This window comes from Peromyscus californicus, unplaced genomic scaffold, assembly GCF_007827085.1.
Source record: "Peromyscus californicus insignis strain IS unplaced genomic scaffold, ASM782708v3 Scaffold_15__1_contigs__length_86483966, whole genome shotgun sequence".
NCBI lineage: Eukaryota > Metazoa > Chordata > Mammalia > Rodentia > Cricetidae > Peromyscus > Peromyscus californicus.
The window spans coordinates 10,635,457-10,652,910 of NW_026294447.1; the positions used below are offsets into that span (position 1 = coordinate 10,635,457).

The window sequence follows — 17,454 nt, forward strand, 5'->3', positions numbered from 1 at the left end:
CTAGACCAAGTCCAGTATCTCTATCACAGCATCGCTGTCTTCTGACCTCCTTCCAACCTTATCTCTCGCCCATGTCCAGACATTTAAATAGCTTATTCCTAGCAATTCATGTATGTCATTTGTAATTCCTCCGTGTTGTTTCGGTTTGTTGTTTTCTTTCTATCTAAAATGGCTACTCTGTGGTTCAGTCTTCACAGGAGACATCCACTCTGTCTAATGTGCTGTTCACTGTTTTTGTATTTTCAGTGTCTGCTGGCCACTTGAGTTGCAACCATGTCATTGTGTCCTACTGACAGAGCCTGTAACATACATCTGTGTTTAGTAAATGGGTGTTCTTACCTAGTCTCTGCCTGCATTATCAAGCATCTTCTCCCATACAATTGTTTTGACTTCTCTTTATTTGCATGTATTGATTACAGAACAATGCTTCTACCACTCTCGGTGATTGAAGAGTATTTGGAAGATATTTTGCATGACATATTTCAAGGTTCCATTTTGAGAGTGCAAATTTTACCATGCTAAATGTTACTAATGCCCCTTCATTGAATCCAAAGCTGGTATCAAGGCTTTTATGCATTTGAAGGTCGTAGCAAGTTTGTACAGTACCATCTGACAGCAAATGGCCTAAGTCTGTGCCCTGTCTGGTGTTCAGTCATCTACCTGCCCCGCGATGCTTTGTGGGATGTCTGTTTGTGTTCATGATCTCAGGGTTCCTTTTCCAGTCTGGCTTTGTGAGCCAGTTTCTGTATGGAGCCATCCTAATACACTATCATCTTTAAACACGAGGTGCTCTGTATATGATGCAGAAACGTTTCCTAATTCACAGATTTAATACTGTGTACCCTGCATAGAGCCTGCCAATGCTTCCACGTTGCCCTTAGGATAAATTCCAAACTCCTTACCATGGGAAAGGCGGGAGAATAGTTTCTCTCCTTTTTTTTTTCTTTTGAAATCCCTATTTACTTAGCTTGTATTTCTGTATTCTTTATCCTAATTTATATGTCTTTAATGTACCCCTATTTCTCTTTTATACTTGTATTTTGCCCCTACCCCTTACAGTCCCAATACCCCGTGTTGCTTCTAGCATGTGTTCCCTCTGTGTGGCATACCTGGCCCTCCATGTTCTCCTAGTTCATAGAGCGTGCATACATCCACATGGCTGTTAGGCTAACATGTATCTATACCATTGGTCCATGAGTTCCATGAAAACAGAGAAAGTGTGTCAGTTTGAACACATTACTAATAAACTCAGAGTCACCAACTATGCATCAGTGTCACATTCAGATAAAAGTCAGTAAAGCACTTCCCCTGGGTTTCATTTAGCCAAGATCAAGCCCAGGTTTGAATTCTCCATTTTACCGTTCCTGTGTCTTCTTGCAGTTCCTGTCGGTCTGTTGTATGAGTCTGACTCTGTGCCTGTCTGAAGTAGGTATCTTGTAAGTCTGTCCCTGTGTCTGTGTCCAGGTCTGAGTCTCTGTGTCTGTCCCTAACAATGGGCTTTGCTCTCTCTTTTACTGGACAACACAGAAAGCATCACATGGGGAAGGAATGAGTGACACTTTACAGAAATCTTTAAGAATTTTTTGTTTTGTTTTGTTTTGTTTTTTGTTTTTATTTTATTTTATTTATTTAATTTTTTATTTTGCAATACAATTCAGTTCTACATATCAGCCACGGATTCCCCTGTTCTCCCCCTCCCGCCCCCCTCACCTTCCCCCCAGCCGCCCCCCATTCCCATCTCCTCCAGGGCAAAGCCTTCCCCACAGACTGAGATCAACCTGGTAGACTCAGTCCAGGCAGGTCCAGTCCCCTCCTCCCAGGTCGAGCCAAGCAACCCTGCATAGGCCCCAGGTTTCAAACAGCCAACTCATGCAATGAGCACAGGACCCGGTCCCACTGCCTGGATGCCTCCCAAACAGATCAGGCCAATCAACTGTCTCACCCACTCAGAGGGCCTGATCCAGTTGGTGACCCCTCAGCCATTGGTTCATAGTTCATGTGTTTCCGTTCGTTTGGCTATTTGTCCCTGTGCTTTATCCAACCTTAGTCTCAACAATTCTCGCTAATATCAGAAATCTTTAAGAATTTTACAAGAGATTAAGTCACTGACTCCAACTGACCATATTACAAACAAAACACTATCAGAAAATATTCATATGTTGCATCCAGCATTTATAGTGGATATTTGTTTTTATAAGGTCTCTTTCATCCTATTTGCTGTTTTCAGCAAATAATGACCATAACATACATACACATATGCATTACTCATGTGTCAGAGGCATGGAAGAGCACATAATTTAAGATTACAGCTATGCATTAGCTTAGGTTGTAAACGTTGATTACATGGTAAATCCAAGGCAAGTAAAGTTATTATTACACTGTTCTCTTAAAGGCAGGTTAAACAAACAGGCTGATACACAGTAGGATAGCAGTCTTAAGTCTTAAGTGACCTCAAGGTGTGTTATTAATTTTGTCCATGAGGTCCAGCAACAGTTCCAGTCTCTTAAAATGTAAGAGATATTTTACAAGCCATTGCCACAAGAAAGTATTGCACTTAAGTACCTTGTGATGCCAAATCACAGGTGTAGACAAATTTCTAGCCAGTCTTATTAAATAAGAAACCAGAGTCAAATACAGAGGTAATAGCCAAAGAAATCAGAGAACTAGCAAAGAGCCACGACTACCTTATCTTTCCACCTCGGCCCCATCGCTGCCCCAGAGAGAGTTTCTTCCATCTAACTTGTGTTTTTAATTGCCTTCCTGTTCTGCCTTCCCATTGGCTCTAAGCCCAGCCACATCACTTCCTCATCACTGCCTGTCTATACAGACCTCCAGGTCTCTATGGTTGGTACTGGGATTAAAGGTTCAGGTCACCACACTTGGCTGTGTCCTTGACCACACAGAGACTCTGCCTGCCATGTGATCAGATTAAGGGCGTGTGCTACCACCTCCTGACTCCTGTTTATGGCTATGTGACCTCACTATGTGACCTCTGATGTCCAGACAAACTTTATTAACATACAAATAAAATCACATTTCAGCACAATTAAAATATCACCACACACAGGTACTCCTTAGATCCTTCCGTTGCAGTGTGTGTCTTAGCTAACCAGGGGTACTAGCATCTAACACAGTACCGCAGACAGCAAAGAATCCAGATTTGTGAGTGAGCAAATGGAGAGAGCTCCTCAGATCGTGGCACCCTTTCCTGCCTTCCTTTTTGTTTGAACATGGGCCTTTCCCTGTTGTTTGAAGATTTTTCTTAAAGACGTTCTTGCCTGAACCACTCATGCTACAGAAAAGAACTAATTTCCCACCACAGCACTTCTCAGTTTCTGTTCTGTTTTGAGCCCTGGTCTGAAGAGTGGCAGTGGCATGCTTACCATGATGTGTACATCATTACATGACCCATCATACACACAAGAAGACCTCTGCCAGGATGACGATTTTTTTAATGGTACCGTGTGAAACCCTTGTTCTGGTGTTACCCAAATGAGGATTATTTGACAACAGAAATGTTCTTTTTAATAGTATAAAAGGAATCTGTAAGTCACATGTGCAGAACGCTGGTGTGTACCTCTACAAAAGCACACATGTGGAGAAAGGGCTGGAGCTGAGAAGTAGTTAAAGGACGCTCAAGGAATCCACAGTGCCCCACAGGCAGGAAGCAGGAAGACGCAGGAATGCCAGCGCTTTGGCTCCTGTGCTTGAGAATGCTTGGAGCTGATTATGAACTATAATCTCTCACAAGGCAGTAGGCAAATACTGGCTGAACTACAGTGTGTCCCAGGACCCTGGTGGAATGTGCTCTGGTTATCACCCCATGCTCAAAGGAAACATGAGACTACAGTTTAGAAATAAGAAACAAATAGCAGGGTGAATATGAAGAGGTGAATAGATATATCCATGTTTTTCAAAACTCTTCTAACTACAGGATACCCCAAGCCCTCGGGTTTTCCAAGTGTGGGAACTCAACTCCTCAAAGACTGAATAAGTTTCCAAGGCCATTGAGCTATTTATTTAATTGCCGAGCCAGAATTAAAATCTAGACTTTTCTGACTCTCCTTAATTTTTTTTCTTTAAATAAATGTGTCTAGTTCCATAAATGCAAATGTTAAGTAGCTTGGGTTACTTTACAAAGCTACTTGAAGAGCTAAAATGTTTCTTGAGGGGGGGACATAAAGACTTATATAGAGACATTAAGTACAATGTCACCTGCTGCTTTTGCTTTTATATTGTGAGATGCACAGGTAAATGGGAAGACTCCGAGCCAGTTACTATACCTCCAGCTCCTGTATCTGCAATAACCTTCCCTTGGACCCCAGCACTGAAAAATAAACATTGAAGCTGCTAGCCCTTAAGGTAGAAGCTTGCCCACTTCAGCCACCTTTCTGCTTTGTAGCCAGCAGCCCAGGCTCATGCCACCCCCCTCCACACACCTACCTGATGCCGCCAACTGGGTTGCCTCTAGTTTCCAGTGCTGGCAAAAGTTGTATGGTTAGAAGATGGAAGTTCAGAACTTTTTAACTCTTAATTTTGGACTGGGAAACTCAGATGAACTCCCCACTTGCATGATTTTACTTCATGAAGTAGGAAATCTTTGAAACATAAATGTAAAATCATCTTTCAAGGATAATGTGTATTCAAGTCTCAGAAACCCAAAAGAATTAACTGGAAAACCATTAGGATAATGTTTAGAAGTGCTTTGAGAAGAACTCCTTACCATTTTACTATACGAATAACCTACTGTGTAAAAACAGGGCTAGAACTAAGTGCCATTCAGTCCTTGCCCTGCCACTGAGATACATTCCCAGCTCTCCAAATGACCTGGCCTGCAGTAGATACCTTAGGGGAATGTGTGCTTCTAGTGACCCTGCAGACACGCACAGGATCTGCAAGACCATTTAAGGACCAGTGATCTCGGGGGACTGTTTCCATGTACCACATACTATATACTAATGTGTGTTGACGCTAAAGATGCTGAAATAAATTCTTGTCAAAATATTTGTGGGCTTGATTGAAGCTGTTAGAATGTGTAAAAAGAAACACACATGCACACACACACTGGAAAGCTACCACATGGTTCTCGATTTTTAACAGTCTTCTGTTGTCTTGAGTGACAGTCGTAATCTTTTATTCAGGCAGCTTCCATGTTTAACATGATGTGTTGTTAGATTTGTAAATATGAACATTGTGTTTGGAGTTGCTTTTATTCCAGAATACCACACCTTTGCCTTCTATTAGATTGTTAGAGAAATTTATTTTCCTAGAATCACTTAAGGTTACAGAGAATAAAGCTTTTAAGTTTGCCAGTTGATAAATTGAAGCTAGACTTGTAGTAGAAAGTTCCAGCTCTTTCATAACATGTGGTCTGTTCCCCCGTCCTTCCTGTAAGTATTTTAGGTCTTATCTCTTGTAATGCTTAAAGAAGTGCTAATTCCACATCTGGTGATTGGTATTTCCAAGCCTAACGACAGTTTCTTGTCAAAAATGCAAGTGTTCTTACCAAAAACTTAACTATATAAGGCAAAGCATTTGCTAATTAACTGGACCTAGCTATTCCAAAATGTATATGTATTGCAAATAGCATGTGCTTAGTAAAAACATGCGGTTCTGTCCATTTCGAACAAAAATCTTTAAAGACTTTGTGTGTGTGTGTGTGTGTGTGTGTGTGTGTGTGTGTGTGTGTGTGTGTGTGTGTGTGCAGTTATCCCCAGAGGCCAGAAGAGAATATCAGATCCTCGGGAGTTGGAGTTACAGGCAATTGTGAGCCACACAATGTGTGTGCTGGGACTGAGCTCAAGTCCTCCTGGAGAGCGGTATTTAATTGCCAAGTCATTTCTCTAGCCCTAAACAAAATGCTTTAAGCTAAAATAAATAAAAGAGGGGGGAAATAGAAGAAAGAGGACCTTTCTGGGCTGCTGGCCTCCCGCCTGATGTCTCTGCAGGGAGTGTCTTGATGCTCTTGGAGCTGGTACACTTCTCACTGGTCCACCTCAGCGCAGCATCATTGGAATTCTGTGTGATGCATGAAGGAAGGCTTCTCAGATTTCCTAACCCACACCCTCCTCTTAGTTCTGCACCTCAACAAGACCCTCTAAAAACACAGCTTTTTTCATAAGATCCTTCTGTGAAAATAACCTTCCAAATATCAATAACCATTTAGCTGAGCTAAGACAATTTATTATGCTCCTGGGTTGAGAAGTTCTAATATTTAGGACACTATGCTGGGAGAAAGGGAAAGGTTTGTCTGTTTATCACCTGGAACAAGTTTTCCATTTTGTCTCCAGGACCTACATTTGTAGAACTTGTGAAGGTGGGTGAAAAAATGATTTCCCTTGTTCCTGAGAATGAGAAGGATGAGGGAGCAGTTAGGCTGGGCAGTGGGGCAGGATGGAAAGAAGGCAAGGTCCTGTCTGCTGCTGGTATCTGCCATGGACTCCTTTCTCTGAGGATGCTTTGAGAATGGCAGCTATGCTGCTCTCTGTGTGGATGCTGACAATTACGATAAATCAACAAAACCATCTCTTCCTTCTTATCCCAGGATTTCCTACTGCAGATATTTACTGTGTTCCGAATATTGATACGCCCAGAGATGTTCCCCAAGGACTGGACCGTCATGCGTCTGGTAGCTAACAAGTAAGACTTTTCAGTTAATAACTGCATCTCAGCCTGCAAGGGAAAAGGATGATCTAGAATGTTCTTGCAATATCAACACAGCTTGAAACCTCTAAGTTCTAAGTTTCATATTCTTTACCTCCAAATCAACTTTTCAGTCTTTTTTAAACAATGTTACTAATTGTCTTGAATTGTTATTTAATATGACTATATTAATGTCTTTTAAGAATTAAACATTATAGCCGGGCATGTTAGCACACATCTTTAATCCCAGTATCTGGGAGGCAGAGGCAGTTGGATCTCTGTGAGTTCAAGTTAGTCTGGTCTGTAGAGCGAGTTCCAGGACAGCCAGGGCTTGTTACACAGAAAAACCCTGTCTTGAAAAAGAAGAGAGAGAGAGAGAGAGAGAATTTCAAACAATATAACGTGTGGTGATTCACACCTGTAATCCTAGCGTTAGGGAGGGACGAGAGCCAAGATAGATTTGGACTCAGAATGGCAGCATCATCTGTTCCTATCAAGTTCAAGGCCATGGACCTATCTGCTCTCTCAGCTTCCTGCAGCCCCAGTCTCAGAAGGAACGAAGGTGAACTCTAGAGCAGGGTCTCGATCTTCACTTTCATTTTGTTAACATTCTCTTGCCATCTGCCATTCTCCAAATGCCAACACCCATGTGCTTAGGGTGAAGGTGAGATTCTCTGCACATCTACCCCGGGCCAAGGTCACCATCTGTCCCCCAGACATGCAGGTACAATCATCGTGAGAGTTCCAGGAACACAGGATTCAATTTTGATTAGATATGCTTAGCATGGCTTCTGCTTCAGGGTGCATTTATAGACTTGGAGGTGTTAAAATGATGTGTTAAAAACTTGCAAAGTCACCAATAGTGTCATGTGGCATATTATATTTTACATAAGCACTGAGCAGCTTCTCCACTTTGAAGACTAATTGAGACTAGTGAAATCACTCTTTCGAATTCAGCATATGTATTTTGATATCTGTGAAGGAATCAAGTGTCTGCTTCTCTGGATGTCTGTATGCTTCAGGTTTAAGTTGGAGCTGTTGCTGCTGTATTTGCCCTAAATTACCAAAGCTTCAAGATACCTGGAAAGGTGAATGAAGTGATGTGGGGAGCCAGACAGGAAGCAGTCCAGGCTGCCCACAGCAGCAGCAGCATCACAAAACACCAGCCTCAGGTCATTCTGCTTGCTCTGTGTGCAGAGTAACATTTGGCTTCCATGAGAAGCTTCAGTGGCCGACCATCAAGCTGAAGATAAATCTAACATTTTCTTCTTAGGTGCACAGGCTTTGTGCTTGAGCTTGCTGGAAACTGTGACAACAGTATGGCTTTTTGATATTAATACTGTCTGTCCATCCCACCTCCAGACCCCGACTCCATTCAGAGGCCTTCATGGCCACATCAGTGGGTATCAGACTAAGAAGTACGTATTCTACTTTTGTGTAAACACAACGTTCAAGATTTTCATGGACAGTGTTAACCAAGCGAGAACAATTTTGGTTAGAGATGAGATATGTGTAATATATTTAAAGTGAAGATTTCTCCCATAGTAAACCCAAGCCCTTGCTAAACATAGTGATGTCATATCATCACCCAGGCTAGTCCTGGTAGCAGTCTGGACCTGCTTTTCCATAGCAATGGCTGATGGATACAGACCCAGCCTCACTAATGGACAGACGGCTTCCGTGTGCTCGCTTCTGTCTCCACGCCCCCCACCCCTCCTTGTGTTCCTTTTAATCACAGGAGCCACTTCCTATTCAAATTAGGAGACCATATGTGATGTACCTTGCTTTATAAATATAATTCAGTCCATAAATTGGCCCTAGATTATTTTTATTTATTCTTAACCTAAATAATATTGATAGGAACGTATAGTTCTAAGCTGGGCGTGGTGGTGTGGACCTCTAATCCTAGCACTCAGGAGCTAAAGGCAAGAGGAAATTGTGAGTTTGAGGTCACCCTGGGCTGCAAAGTAAAACTCTGCTGGGAGGGAGGGATGGAAGGAAGGAAGCAAGGAAGGAGGCTTTCTGAAAGATATTAAAGATATTTAAAATATTTTAAAGTGTGTACACTGAAAGAAAACGTTACACTTTGCTAACCGATACATTAAAATACATAGGAATGCCTGTGTCTTCAAGTTCACCATGTCTTCCATGCTGCTAACTTTCTTAGACAAACATTTGATCCAGGCCTCTCAAAGGGTCATTTTAACTCATACTCCCACTCTCGTTAGCCCCAGCTGAAAAGTCACCATTGCCCTACCCTTGAACACAACCAAAGGAGCCTATCCCTCAAGAGCAACAGTCTTTCATGTGTTCATCGTTCCTGTTTCCAAGGGAATCAGACGCCTCTAACTTTCACCTTAGCTGTGTTGTCTTTGTCCTACCACTTTTCTGCTTTATATGGCATTCTCCACAAGCTGCGTCCAGATGCCAGCTTCCTTGTATGGGTTTTACCCATCTGCGCCTTTCTGGTCATCTTGAAATACAGCCGATATACCAGGTCTCAGTTCCTCTAGGACAGGAATTTCGCACTCCATCTTGCACAGCTACCCTGTGCCCATTGTAAGTCCCTGGTAGATGTTTCTAGTGAGGATAACCACTCCTCCAGGCGAGGAAGAAGGAACATAAGGATGATGAAAACTAAAAACCAAAAATACAGGACACACCGAGAGAAGTTTCTCTCCACCTCCTTCCCATACACATTGTGAAGTAAAGTACAAAAATAGAGCCACAGTTTTGTGCATTGTTTCTAGGAGATAATCTTATATCACACTTGTCTGTTGAGGGAAGTTGACCTCTTCCCTTGAAATCTCAGGTCCGTGTTTGGTGTGTCTTGTGTATATGTTGACTTCAGACACAACATATAATAATCAACTTAAATTTCAAATGAGTGGTACAGATACAAATCTCTCTCTGTCTCTCTGTCTCTGTGTGTGTGTGTGTGTGTGTGTGTGTGTGTGTGTGTGTGTGTGTGGCTCATTCGCCTGCTGTCAGCAAGGGGGTACAAATAACTAATTCATTTAAACAGAGATCCTTAGAATACTCCATTCACTAACCCATTTATACAATAGATTTCTTTCTAGTGCTAAAAATATAAAGAGCCCAGGTGTGCAGGGATAATTTTGAAGGGACCTTTGTTGTGGACTGAACTAAGACTTTCATGAAAGATTGAAACTTGAGCTAAAGCTAATATGAGTGATCATGGGCAAACAATAAACAAAAATTATTGCTGCCAGTAGAGATAACATATACAGAAGGCCTTGTGATCAGAGGGAACGTGGCACTGTCAGGGGGAAGCAAGTTAGTTAGAGGGGGACCACAGGCCCAAGTGATTTAAAATGTGGACTAGTCTAGTATGTGGGTGGACTGATAGGAAGGCCCTCAGTAAACCCATAAATGTTGATGATATTAAGGAAAACAGTGAATTAAAGGAACAGGGTTCCTAGGTCTGAAAGTGGACTTTATACTGGATGCATTCTTGCTGGGTGTGGATAGAAAGACAAAAGAGAAAGCCGAGAAAGGAAGAAGGATGCTCCTTTGGATGGCTTGGACCGGTGGGTAGCAATGAAGGTAGTACACAGATTGATTGAAGCTAAGGGTGATGAGGCCTGCAGGTGACGGGATGTGAGTGGAAGCGAGGGGAGATGATTAATGGTGGTCCTCAGGTTGGGGCCTGAGCAAAAGGACCAGTTGTGATACCAATCTATCAAGTGGAAAATACAGAGAGGAGACATTCGCTGCGTGAGAGGATGTAAGTTTAAGGTACTGTTAGTGTCCAGGTTGATGTTTGTTACTCTAGTACTTAGGATGCTGAGACAGGAGAGTAGCCTCAAGTGCAAGAAAAGCCTGACCTACATAGTGAATTCCAGGGAAACCGGAGGTACAGAGCGAAACCCTGTCTCAGAAAACAAGCAAGATGCTGTTAGATATCCAAGTGGAGATGAAAACAAGGGAGTAGCTGGACCAAAGGGAAGAAGTTGGGGCTAGAGCGGTCCCTCTGTGATAGTAAAGCCTTGGTTAGGAGCTGAGGCCGGGGGATGGAATGAGAAGAAAATGTGTGCACTGAAAACCTTGGGACTGTGGCTGGACGTGCCATCATTCAGAGGCCAGGCAGTGAGCCAATGCCGGGAAGCCACTGGGGCAAGATGACAGCCAGGGGCCTGACACCCTGGGAAGGAAATACTTCAAGGAAGAGAAGGTCGAACTGTGGACCAGCAATTAACACTGGGAGCTGCACTGCTGCCAGTACCAGTGACCTTGACAAGGGCTGTCTCCATGGAGTGGTGGAGATAAAAGTCTGATGAGGGAGAATTCAAGAGCAGAGCCCGGTGAAGGAATGGAAAACGGTAATTACAGGCAGATCTTCTGAAGAGTTTTGCTGTAAACGGGAACCAAAAAATACTGATGTCTCTGGAAGTAGTTGGGAGGGTGAGGATTTGTTTTAAAATTCGGAATAATCTAGCATGTGGATTGACTAATAGGAATGCCCGTAGTAAATACATAAATGTTAATGATATTAAGGAAAACAGCTAATTAAAGGAGCAGTGTTCATGCGTCTGAAAATGGATGTAATACTGGATGCATTATTGCTGGGTATACCATTCCCGACCCCTCTATACCTGTCTGTAACAACCCTACACCTGAGAAATCAGCCCACCCTGAAAGTGTACTGCTGAGGTCAACGCACACTATTTCGTATGAAGACTTCCCTAAGATGAAGGAAGCTGACCACACTTTTAGAATTGTGCTGATCAAATCCAAGTGGAGCACTGGCATCTTGTCCACAGTCATAGGAAGGAAGGCAGAGTTGGAGAGTGCCCTGGAAAGTTTGGGGAGTCCGCCAAGCATCCACTAGCACAACTAGTATTGCTCCATTTTTATTAAGTGCAGCTATCCTTAAAGTATCATTGGTGAGAGAGAGGACTAAGACACTGATTTTCACCAAAGCTATACGTTACTATGGTGTGTGCCAGATTAAATGTTACTGCAAATATTTATGCAAGAGCTGCTTGCACACTGGTGTGTGTCTTGGTGAGTTGTGAGCAGTTGGTAGGGAAACCAGGTACTTGAAGGAAATGGTCTGTTAAGGTTTGGGCCAATGAGGTTAAAATAGAGATCACCCTAAGACTGGTGCTGTAGTTCCTTGAGGGGAGAGAAATCAAGGGCGCTTCCTGCTTCCCTTTTCTTCTCCCACTCTGCGTGCTGCATTGACAAGGGAAGGTCACTCCTTTTCCTGGTCCTGATGCGGTTGTAACCCCTCCACCAGTGTCAGCTCTGCTGACTCATCTCAGTCTGCTCTATAATTATTACACAGCATGGTTCGAACACAGTGATAAGTCCTTCATGTTAGGCTAGGTCCAGTGCAGATGGGACCAAAGTCCCTACTGTCGCGTACTCTTAACTTCTAACCCTGTACATACTTGCCAGGCCACACGTGCTGAGGAGGGCTGGTATCTGTTTGTCCTTTAGGTCAGTCTCATGTATGCTGGAGTTTCAGAACTCCCCACTTAGATCAATTCTTTTTAATTTCCCTGATAACTGTTCATGATTTTCATCTGCCCTAAGCATCTTCCTGCTGATTTATGCTGTCCCCAGTTAATGCTCCAAGTTAGAGGGAAGTTATATTCCAGGTTTGTTTTGTTAGTTTTTCAATGTATAAGTATCAACATTAGCTGGGCATGGTGGTGCACACCTTTAATCCCAGCACTTGGGAGGCAGAGGTATTCAGATCTCTATGAGTTCAAGGTAAGCCATAGTCCCAGACCAGTCAGGACTACCTAGTGGAACCCTGCCTCAAAAAGGGGGGTGGGGCAGTGAGAAAAAGAAAGAAATCAATATTGTTGGTAGTCAAGTTTCTCTACACTGTAGTCTACAAGGTATTTCTCTTAGTCTTTGTGTGATTACTGGACATGGGCTTATGCTTGAGCAGATCCCAGTTTTAGTCACTTTTGGAAGATCAAATTCCAGGACCTAAGTTTTCTATGGAGTGAGAAAGCAAGAAAGGAGGGAAGAGAGTTGGTTGAAGATAATTCTTTATTGCAGAATGAGGGGATAGCTGGAACACCCAAGGCAATAAATTGTATCCCCTGTGCCCCAGTTCCTCTTTCTTGACTAGATCTCATCATTCTATCCCCATGGAGATTGTCATTGTCAGAGCAATCCTTGGGCCCACATTGTCTGTGGCAGAGTCAGTAATCTCGCCATTTCGGTAGCAAATTGCAAACTTTTCTCAGCTATTGAGGTTGGAGCATTTGAGACCAGAAATAGTTCCACGTTCCGAAATTGAAGAACAAAATGAAGCCAGAGGAGCCGTGTGGCTTTAAATAACTGGGAACAAGTGAAAAAATTCCTTGGACTCCAAGTATTCGGCATAATGGAACAATGAAGTGTGAATCTCTTTAGCTGGCTTGGGGACCTTGTGCTGGGAAGCTATGGCTCAGTGGTGAGTTCAAGCCCCTGAGATGAGCTGGGAAGTGTAAATGGCAAGCATATGAAGTAGAGCCTTTCTAAGAGCTTCCCAGCCTTGAGAAGTCCTGCTTTGGGTTCCTACTCTCCACCGTATTAAACACACTAAACAGATCCGTATGCCATATTAGATACCTTCACTGAGGAAAAAAAAAATTCTATTTATTAGCATTTGAACTTATTGGGAATTCTTGCAAAGGTGCCAATACATTCAAACTACCACAGTTTGAATGTATTGGTACCCATAAGCTCATAGGGAGTAGCACTATGAGGAGTAGTGGCTTTATTAGAGTAAATGTGGCCTTGTTGGAAGAATTGTGTCTCTGTGGGGGTGGGCTTTGAGGTGTCCTTTGCTCAAGCTACACTCTGTGAGACAGACCACTTCCTGTTGGCTACAAATCAAGATGTAGGAATCTCAGCTCCATCTCCAGCACCATGTCTGCCTGCATGCCACCATATTAAGGGACTAAACCTCTGAAAATGTAACCCACCCAATTAAATGTTAAACTTTAAGAGTTGCCATGGTCGTGGTGTCTCCTCACAGCAATAAAAACTCTAACTTCTTAAGAAAGTCACCTCTCATTTTTAAATTAGTAAAAATTGTGCAAATATTAAATTGGACAATTAATGAAGTTAGATCCCGTGAGCATGTAATTGGTCATATCTTGGTTCTTATTTTATAGTTTTAATTTGGTAGTGTAACATTTTCTCAGCCTTTTAGTGTTTTCCAGACTCACTGAACAGCCTGCACCCTGTGCCTCTGTACCAGGAGAGCAGGCAGATCAGATAAGGGATCCAGGTCATCAGTCTAGCAACAAGACTACATGCTGCACAGCAGACCCTAAGACTGCTGAAATCCTAGGAGCCTGCAGAGGCAGAATTTGTTGGGATGTTTTTCCGACTCCGGATTCTCTAGAGCAGTGGTTCTCAACCTGCGGGTTACAGCCCTTTCCGGCGTTGCATTTCAGATATCCTGCATATCAGTTATTTACAATTCATAACAGTAGCAATATGAAATAGTAATAAAATGACTTTATGGTAGGGGGGTCACCAAAACATGAGAAACTGTATTAACGGGTTGCAGCATTAGGAAGGTTGAGAACCTTGTTCTTCACAGGATGCTTTACAGACAAGAACATTGCCATCACTTGGAGGTTGTTGGAGATACAGACTTCCACGAACTACTCCCGCCTGCCTGACTCAGTCTCTGAATGTTAATTAGGCTCCCAGGTACCCACTGAAGTATGAGAAGCATGGTGCTGGTCTAGAACGGTGGCTCTCTACTCCAGGTGCACAAAAACTACCCTGGGAGCTCTGCAAAGCCAGGTGTCCTATGCACATTATAATTGCTAGAGGGAAGCCCCAGCTGTCTGTGATTTTTAACATGTCAATGGTTGTAATACTAAGACCACAGAGGTTCCATGTTAATTATCAGTGCATACAGCTCAAGCCACATATATGTTATCTGTCTTTATGACCTAGTGTCTTAGTTAAGGTTCTTATTGCTGTGAAGAGACACCATGACCACAGCAACTCTTATAAAGGAAAACATTTAACTGAGGTGGATCGCTTACACTTTCAGGGGTTCAGTCCATTATCATGGTGGGGAACATGGTGGTGGGCAGGCAGCTGTGGTGCTGGAGCTGAGAGTCCTACATCTTACAGGCAACAGGAAGTCGACTAACACACTAGGTGGTATCCTGAACATAGGAAACCTCAAAGCCCACCGCCACAGTGACACCCTTCCTCCAACAAGGCCATACCCACTCCAACAAAGCCATACCTCCCAATAATGTCACTCCCTGTAATTATGGGGAACAATTACATTCAATTGACCACATTCCACTACCTGGCCCCCATAAGTTTGTAACAATATCATAATGCAAAATTCATTTATCCAACTTCAAAAGTCCCCATAGTCTTTCACAGTCTCAACATTTTAAAGTCCATGGTTCAAAGTCTCTTCTGAGATTTATGCAATCCCTTAACTGTAATCCCCTATAAAATCAAAACACCGATCATGTATTTCCCACATATAACAGTACAGGACATATATTACCATTCAAAAACATAGGGAAGCATAACAAGGAAATACTTGGCCAAAGCAAGACCAAAAAATAGTTGGGCAAACTCCAAACTGCATCAAAATACTCTTCAGATCTGCAACTCTGTTCAGCTTTGTTGATTGCAACACACTTCTTTCTCTTGGGCTGCTTCCACTTCCAGTTAGCAGCTCTCCTCTGCAGGTAACCCACAACTCTAGCATCTCTAACATCTTGGGTTCTCCAAGACAATTCAGGCTTCAACTTCACAACTTCATGCAATGGCCCTTCATTCAGGGACACCCTGACACATGCCTGTGTTATGAATTATTGGGGGGTTGGTGAGGGAGTAGTTCACAACCCAGACGCTGCATTCACATGGAGAGTTCATTATAATAGAGAGATGAAGAGAAAGATAGGAAAGAGACAGAGAAAGAGAGAGAAGAAGAAGAGAGAGAGAGAGAAGAAGAAGAAGAAAAGAGAGAGAAGTCAAGGGTGTGCACCTCGTGGAAGGAAAAGCAGAAGAGATAGAGAGAGAGAGGAAGGGGAGGAGTTTTTCCTTAGAATGAGGCTTTTACATCAGGACAGGATGCAGGGCGGGGCCAAGAGGTGGGATTTCAAGGGGTAGATCAGAATATTAACAGCCTGACCTCAGCAGCTGTCCTTAAGCACAGAGAGGGAACTTCTATAACCTGTTTCTTCTATTCTTAACTCTAAAGCCAGAACCACATGGCCGAAGGTGCCAAATTCTGCTGCGTACTGGGGCTAGAACATGGCCCCTTTGTTTAATTGCATCTTCACCAACTTTCTGTTTTTCTTCACTGTCTGAGCTTGGCTGTCCTTGAACTTGATCTTTAGACCATCCTGGCCTCAAACTCAGAGATCCACCAGCCTCTGTCTTTAAGTGCTTGTATTAAAGGTAGGCACCACCATACCCGGCTCAAAGCTTTTCTTAAATTCCTTTCACAAGTTGGAAATTTAGCTGGGTGATATCTGCCTGCCTCTGCCTCGGAAGTGCTGGGATTAAAGGCATACACTACCACACCTGGATCTAAGCTTTCCTTGAGTTCCTTTTCACATGTTGAAAATTTAGCTGGGTGGGATCGACCTCGCCCTGAAGTCACGACTCCCTTTATTCCATTTCTTAATCTGTTTATCTCTTTGAACACAGGATTTAGCTCCATTCCACCTCCTGGTGCTTGTTCTCTCAAAATTTACTATTTGTAATTTACCCTGCTCAGCTCACTCCTTTTCATTTCAAATCTTCATTAGAATTACCACTAATATCCACCCAAAACAGTCTATACTAGGCTGTTTTAAGATTTCTTCTGCCAACGGTACTAAACCAGAACTCTTCGCTTTAGCCTCAGGCAGACTCTTCAGACAAGGGTGAAAGGCAGCCACTTTCTTCCCCAAAATATCACAAGAACAATCTCTAGGCAACATACTAAAATTCTCTGAAACCTTTTGAGTCCCTTGACAGTTAAAATAACTCAGCACCTCTGTCTTCCATGCTCCTTCTAGTATGTCCCTTTAAGCAGTGCTTAAAGCATTCCACTGCTTTCATAACCCAAAGTACCAAAGTCCAAATTCCTCCAAACAAACACAAGGTCAGAACTATCACTATAATTCCCTCAGTCCCTGGTACCAACTTCTGTCTTAGTTAAGGTTTTTATTGCTGCGAAGAGACACTGACCACAGCAACTCTTATAAAGGGAAACATTTAATTGGGGTGGCTTACAGTTTCTGATGTTCAGTCCATTATCATCATGGCAGGGAGCATGGCAGCATGCAGGCAGACGTGCAGACGTGGTGCTGGAGCTGAGAGTGCTACATCTTGTGAGCAACAGGAAGTCAACTCAGGACACTGGGCAGTATCCAGAGCATAGGAAACCTGAAAGCCCACCCCCACAGTGACACATTTCCACCAACAAGCCCAAACCCACTCCAACAAAGCCACGCCTCCTAATGGTGCCACTGCCTATGGGATTATGGGGCCAATCACATTCAAACTGCCGCACCTAGCATGTAAACAATTTGGTAACTCTTCTATTCTACAGAACTGCTTTTCCAACTGGAAATTTTAGTTAGTGAGCATCTTCCAGGACCTTAGGCTCAGTTGTCAAAATATCAAATAGGCTAAATTAGTAGTAGAGGCTCTTTCTTACAAGTAATAATCCAAGCTAGACTCATGGGCCAGAAGGTGGATTTCTATGTCAAAGCGCAGGTATAACAGGACTATGGATTTTTCCATTGAACATCAAACACAAAGTTTGTGCTTATCTATTAATAAAAAATTTCAGGCAGA

The 17,454-nt window shown here is 43.0% G+C and overlaps 1 protein-coding gene across 4 annotated transcripts in view; it reads left to right on the forward strand.

Moving 5' to 3' along the window:
* Positions 1-17,454, forward strand: part of Dock4 (dedicator of cytokinesis 4) — a 430,242-nt gene that overhangs the window by 334,269 nt on the left and 78,519 nt on the right. For all 4 annotated transcript variants that reach the window (XM_052738384.1, XM_052738382.1, XM_052738383.1 and 1 more), the window contains exon 27: positions 6,545-6,639. In XM_052738384.1, coding sequence (XP_052594344.1) covers positions 6,545-6,639 — 95 coding nt within the window. The remainder of the gene's footprint in view (positions 1-6,544; positions 6,640-17,454) is intronic.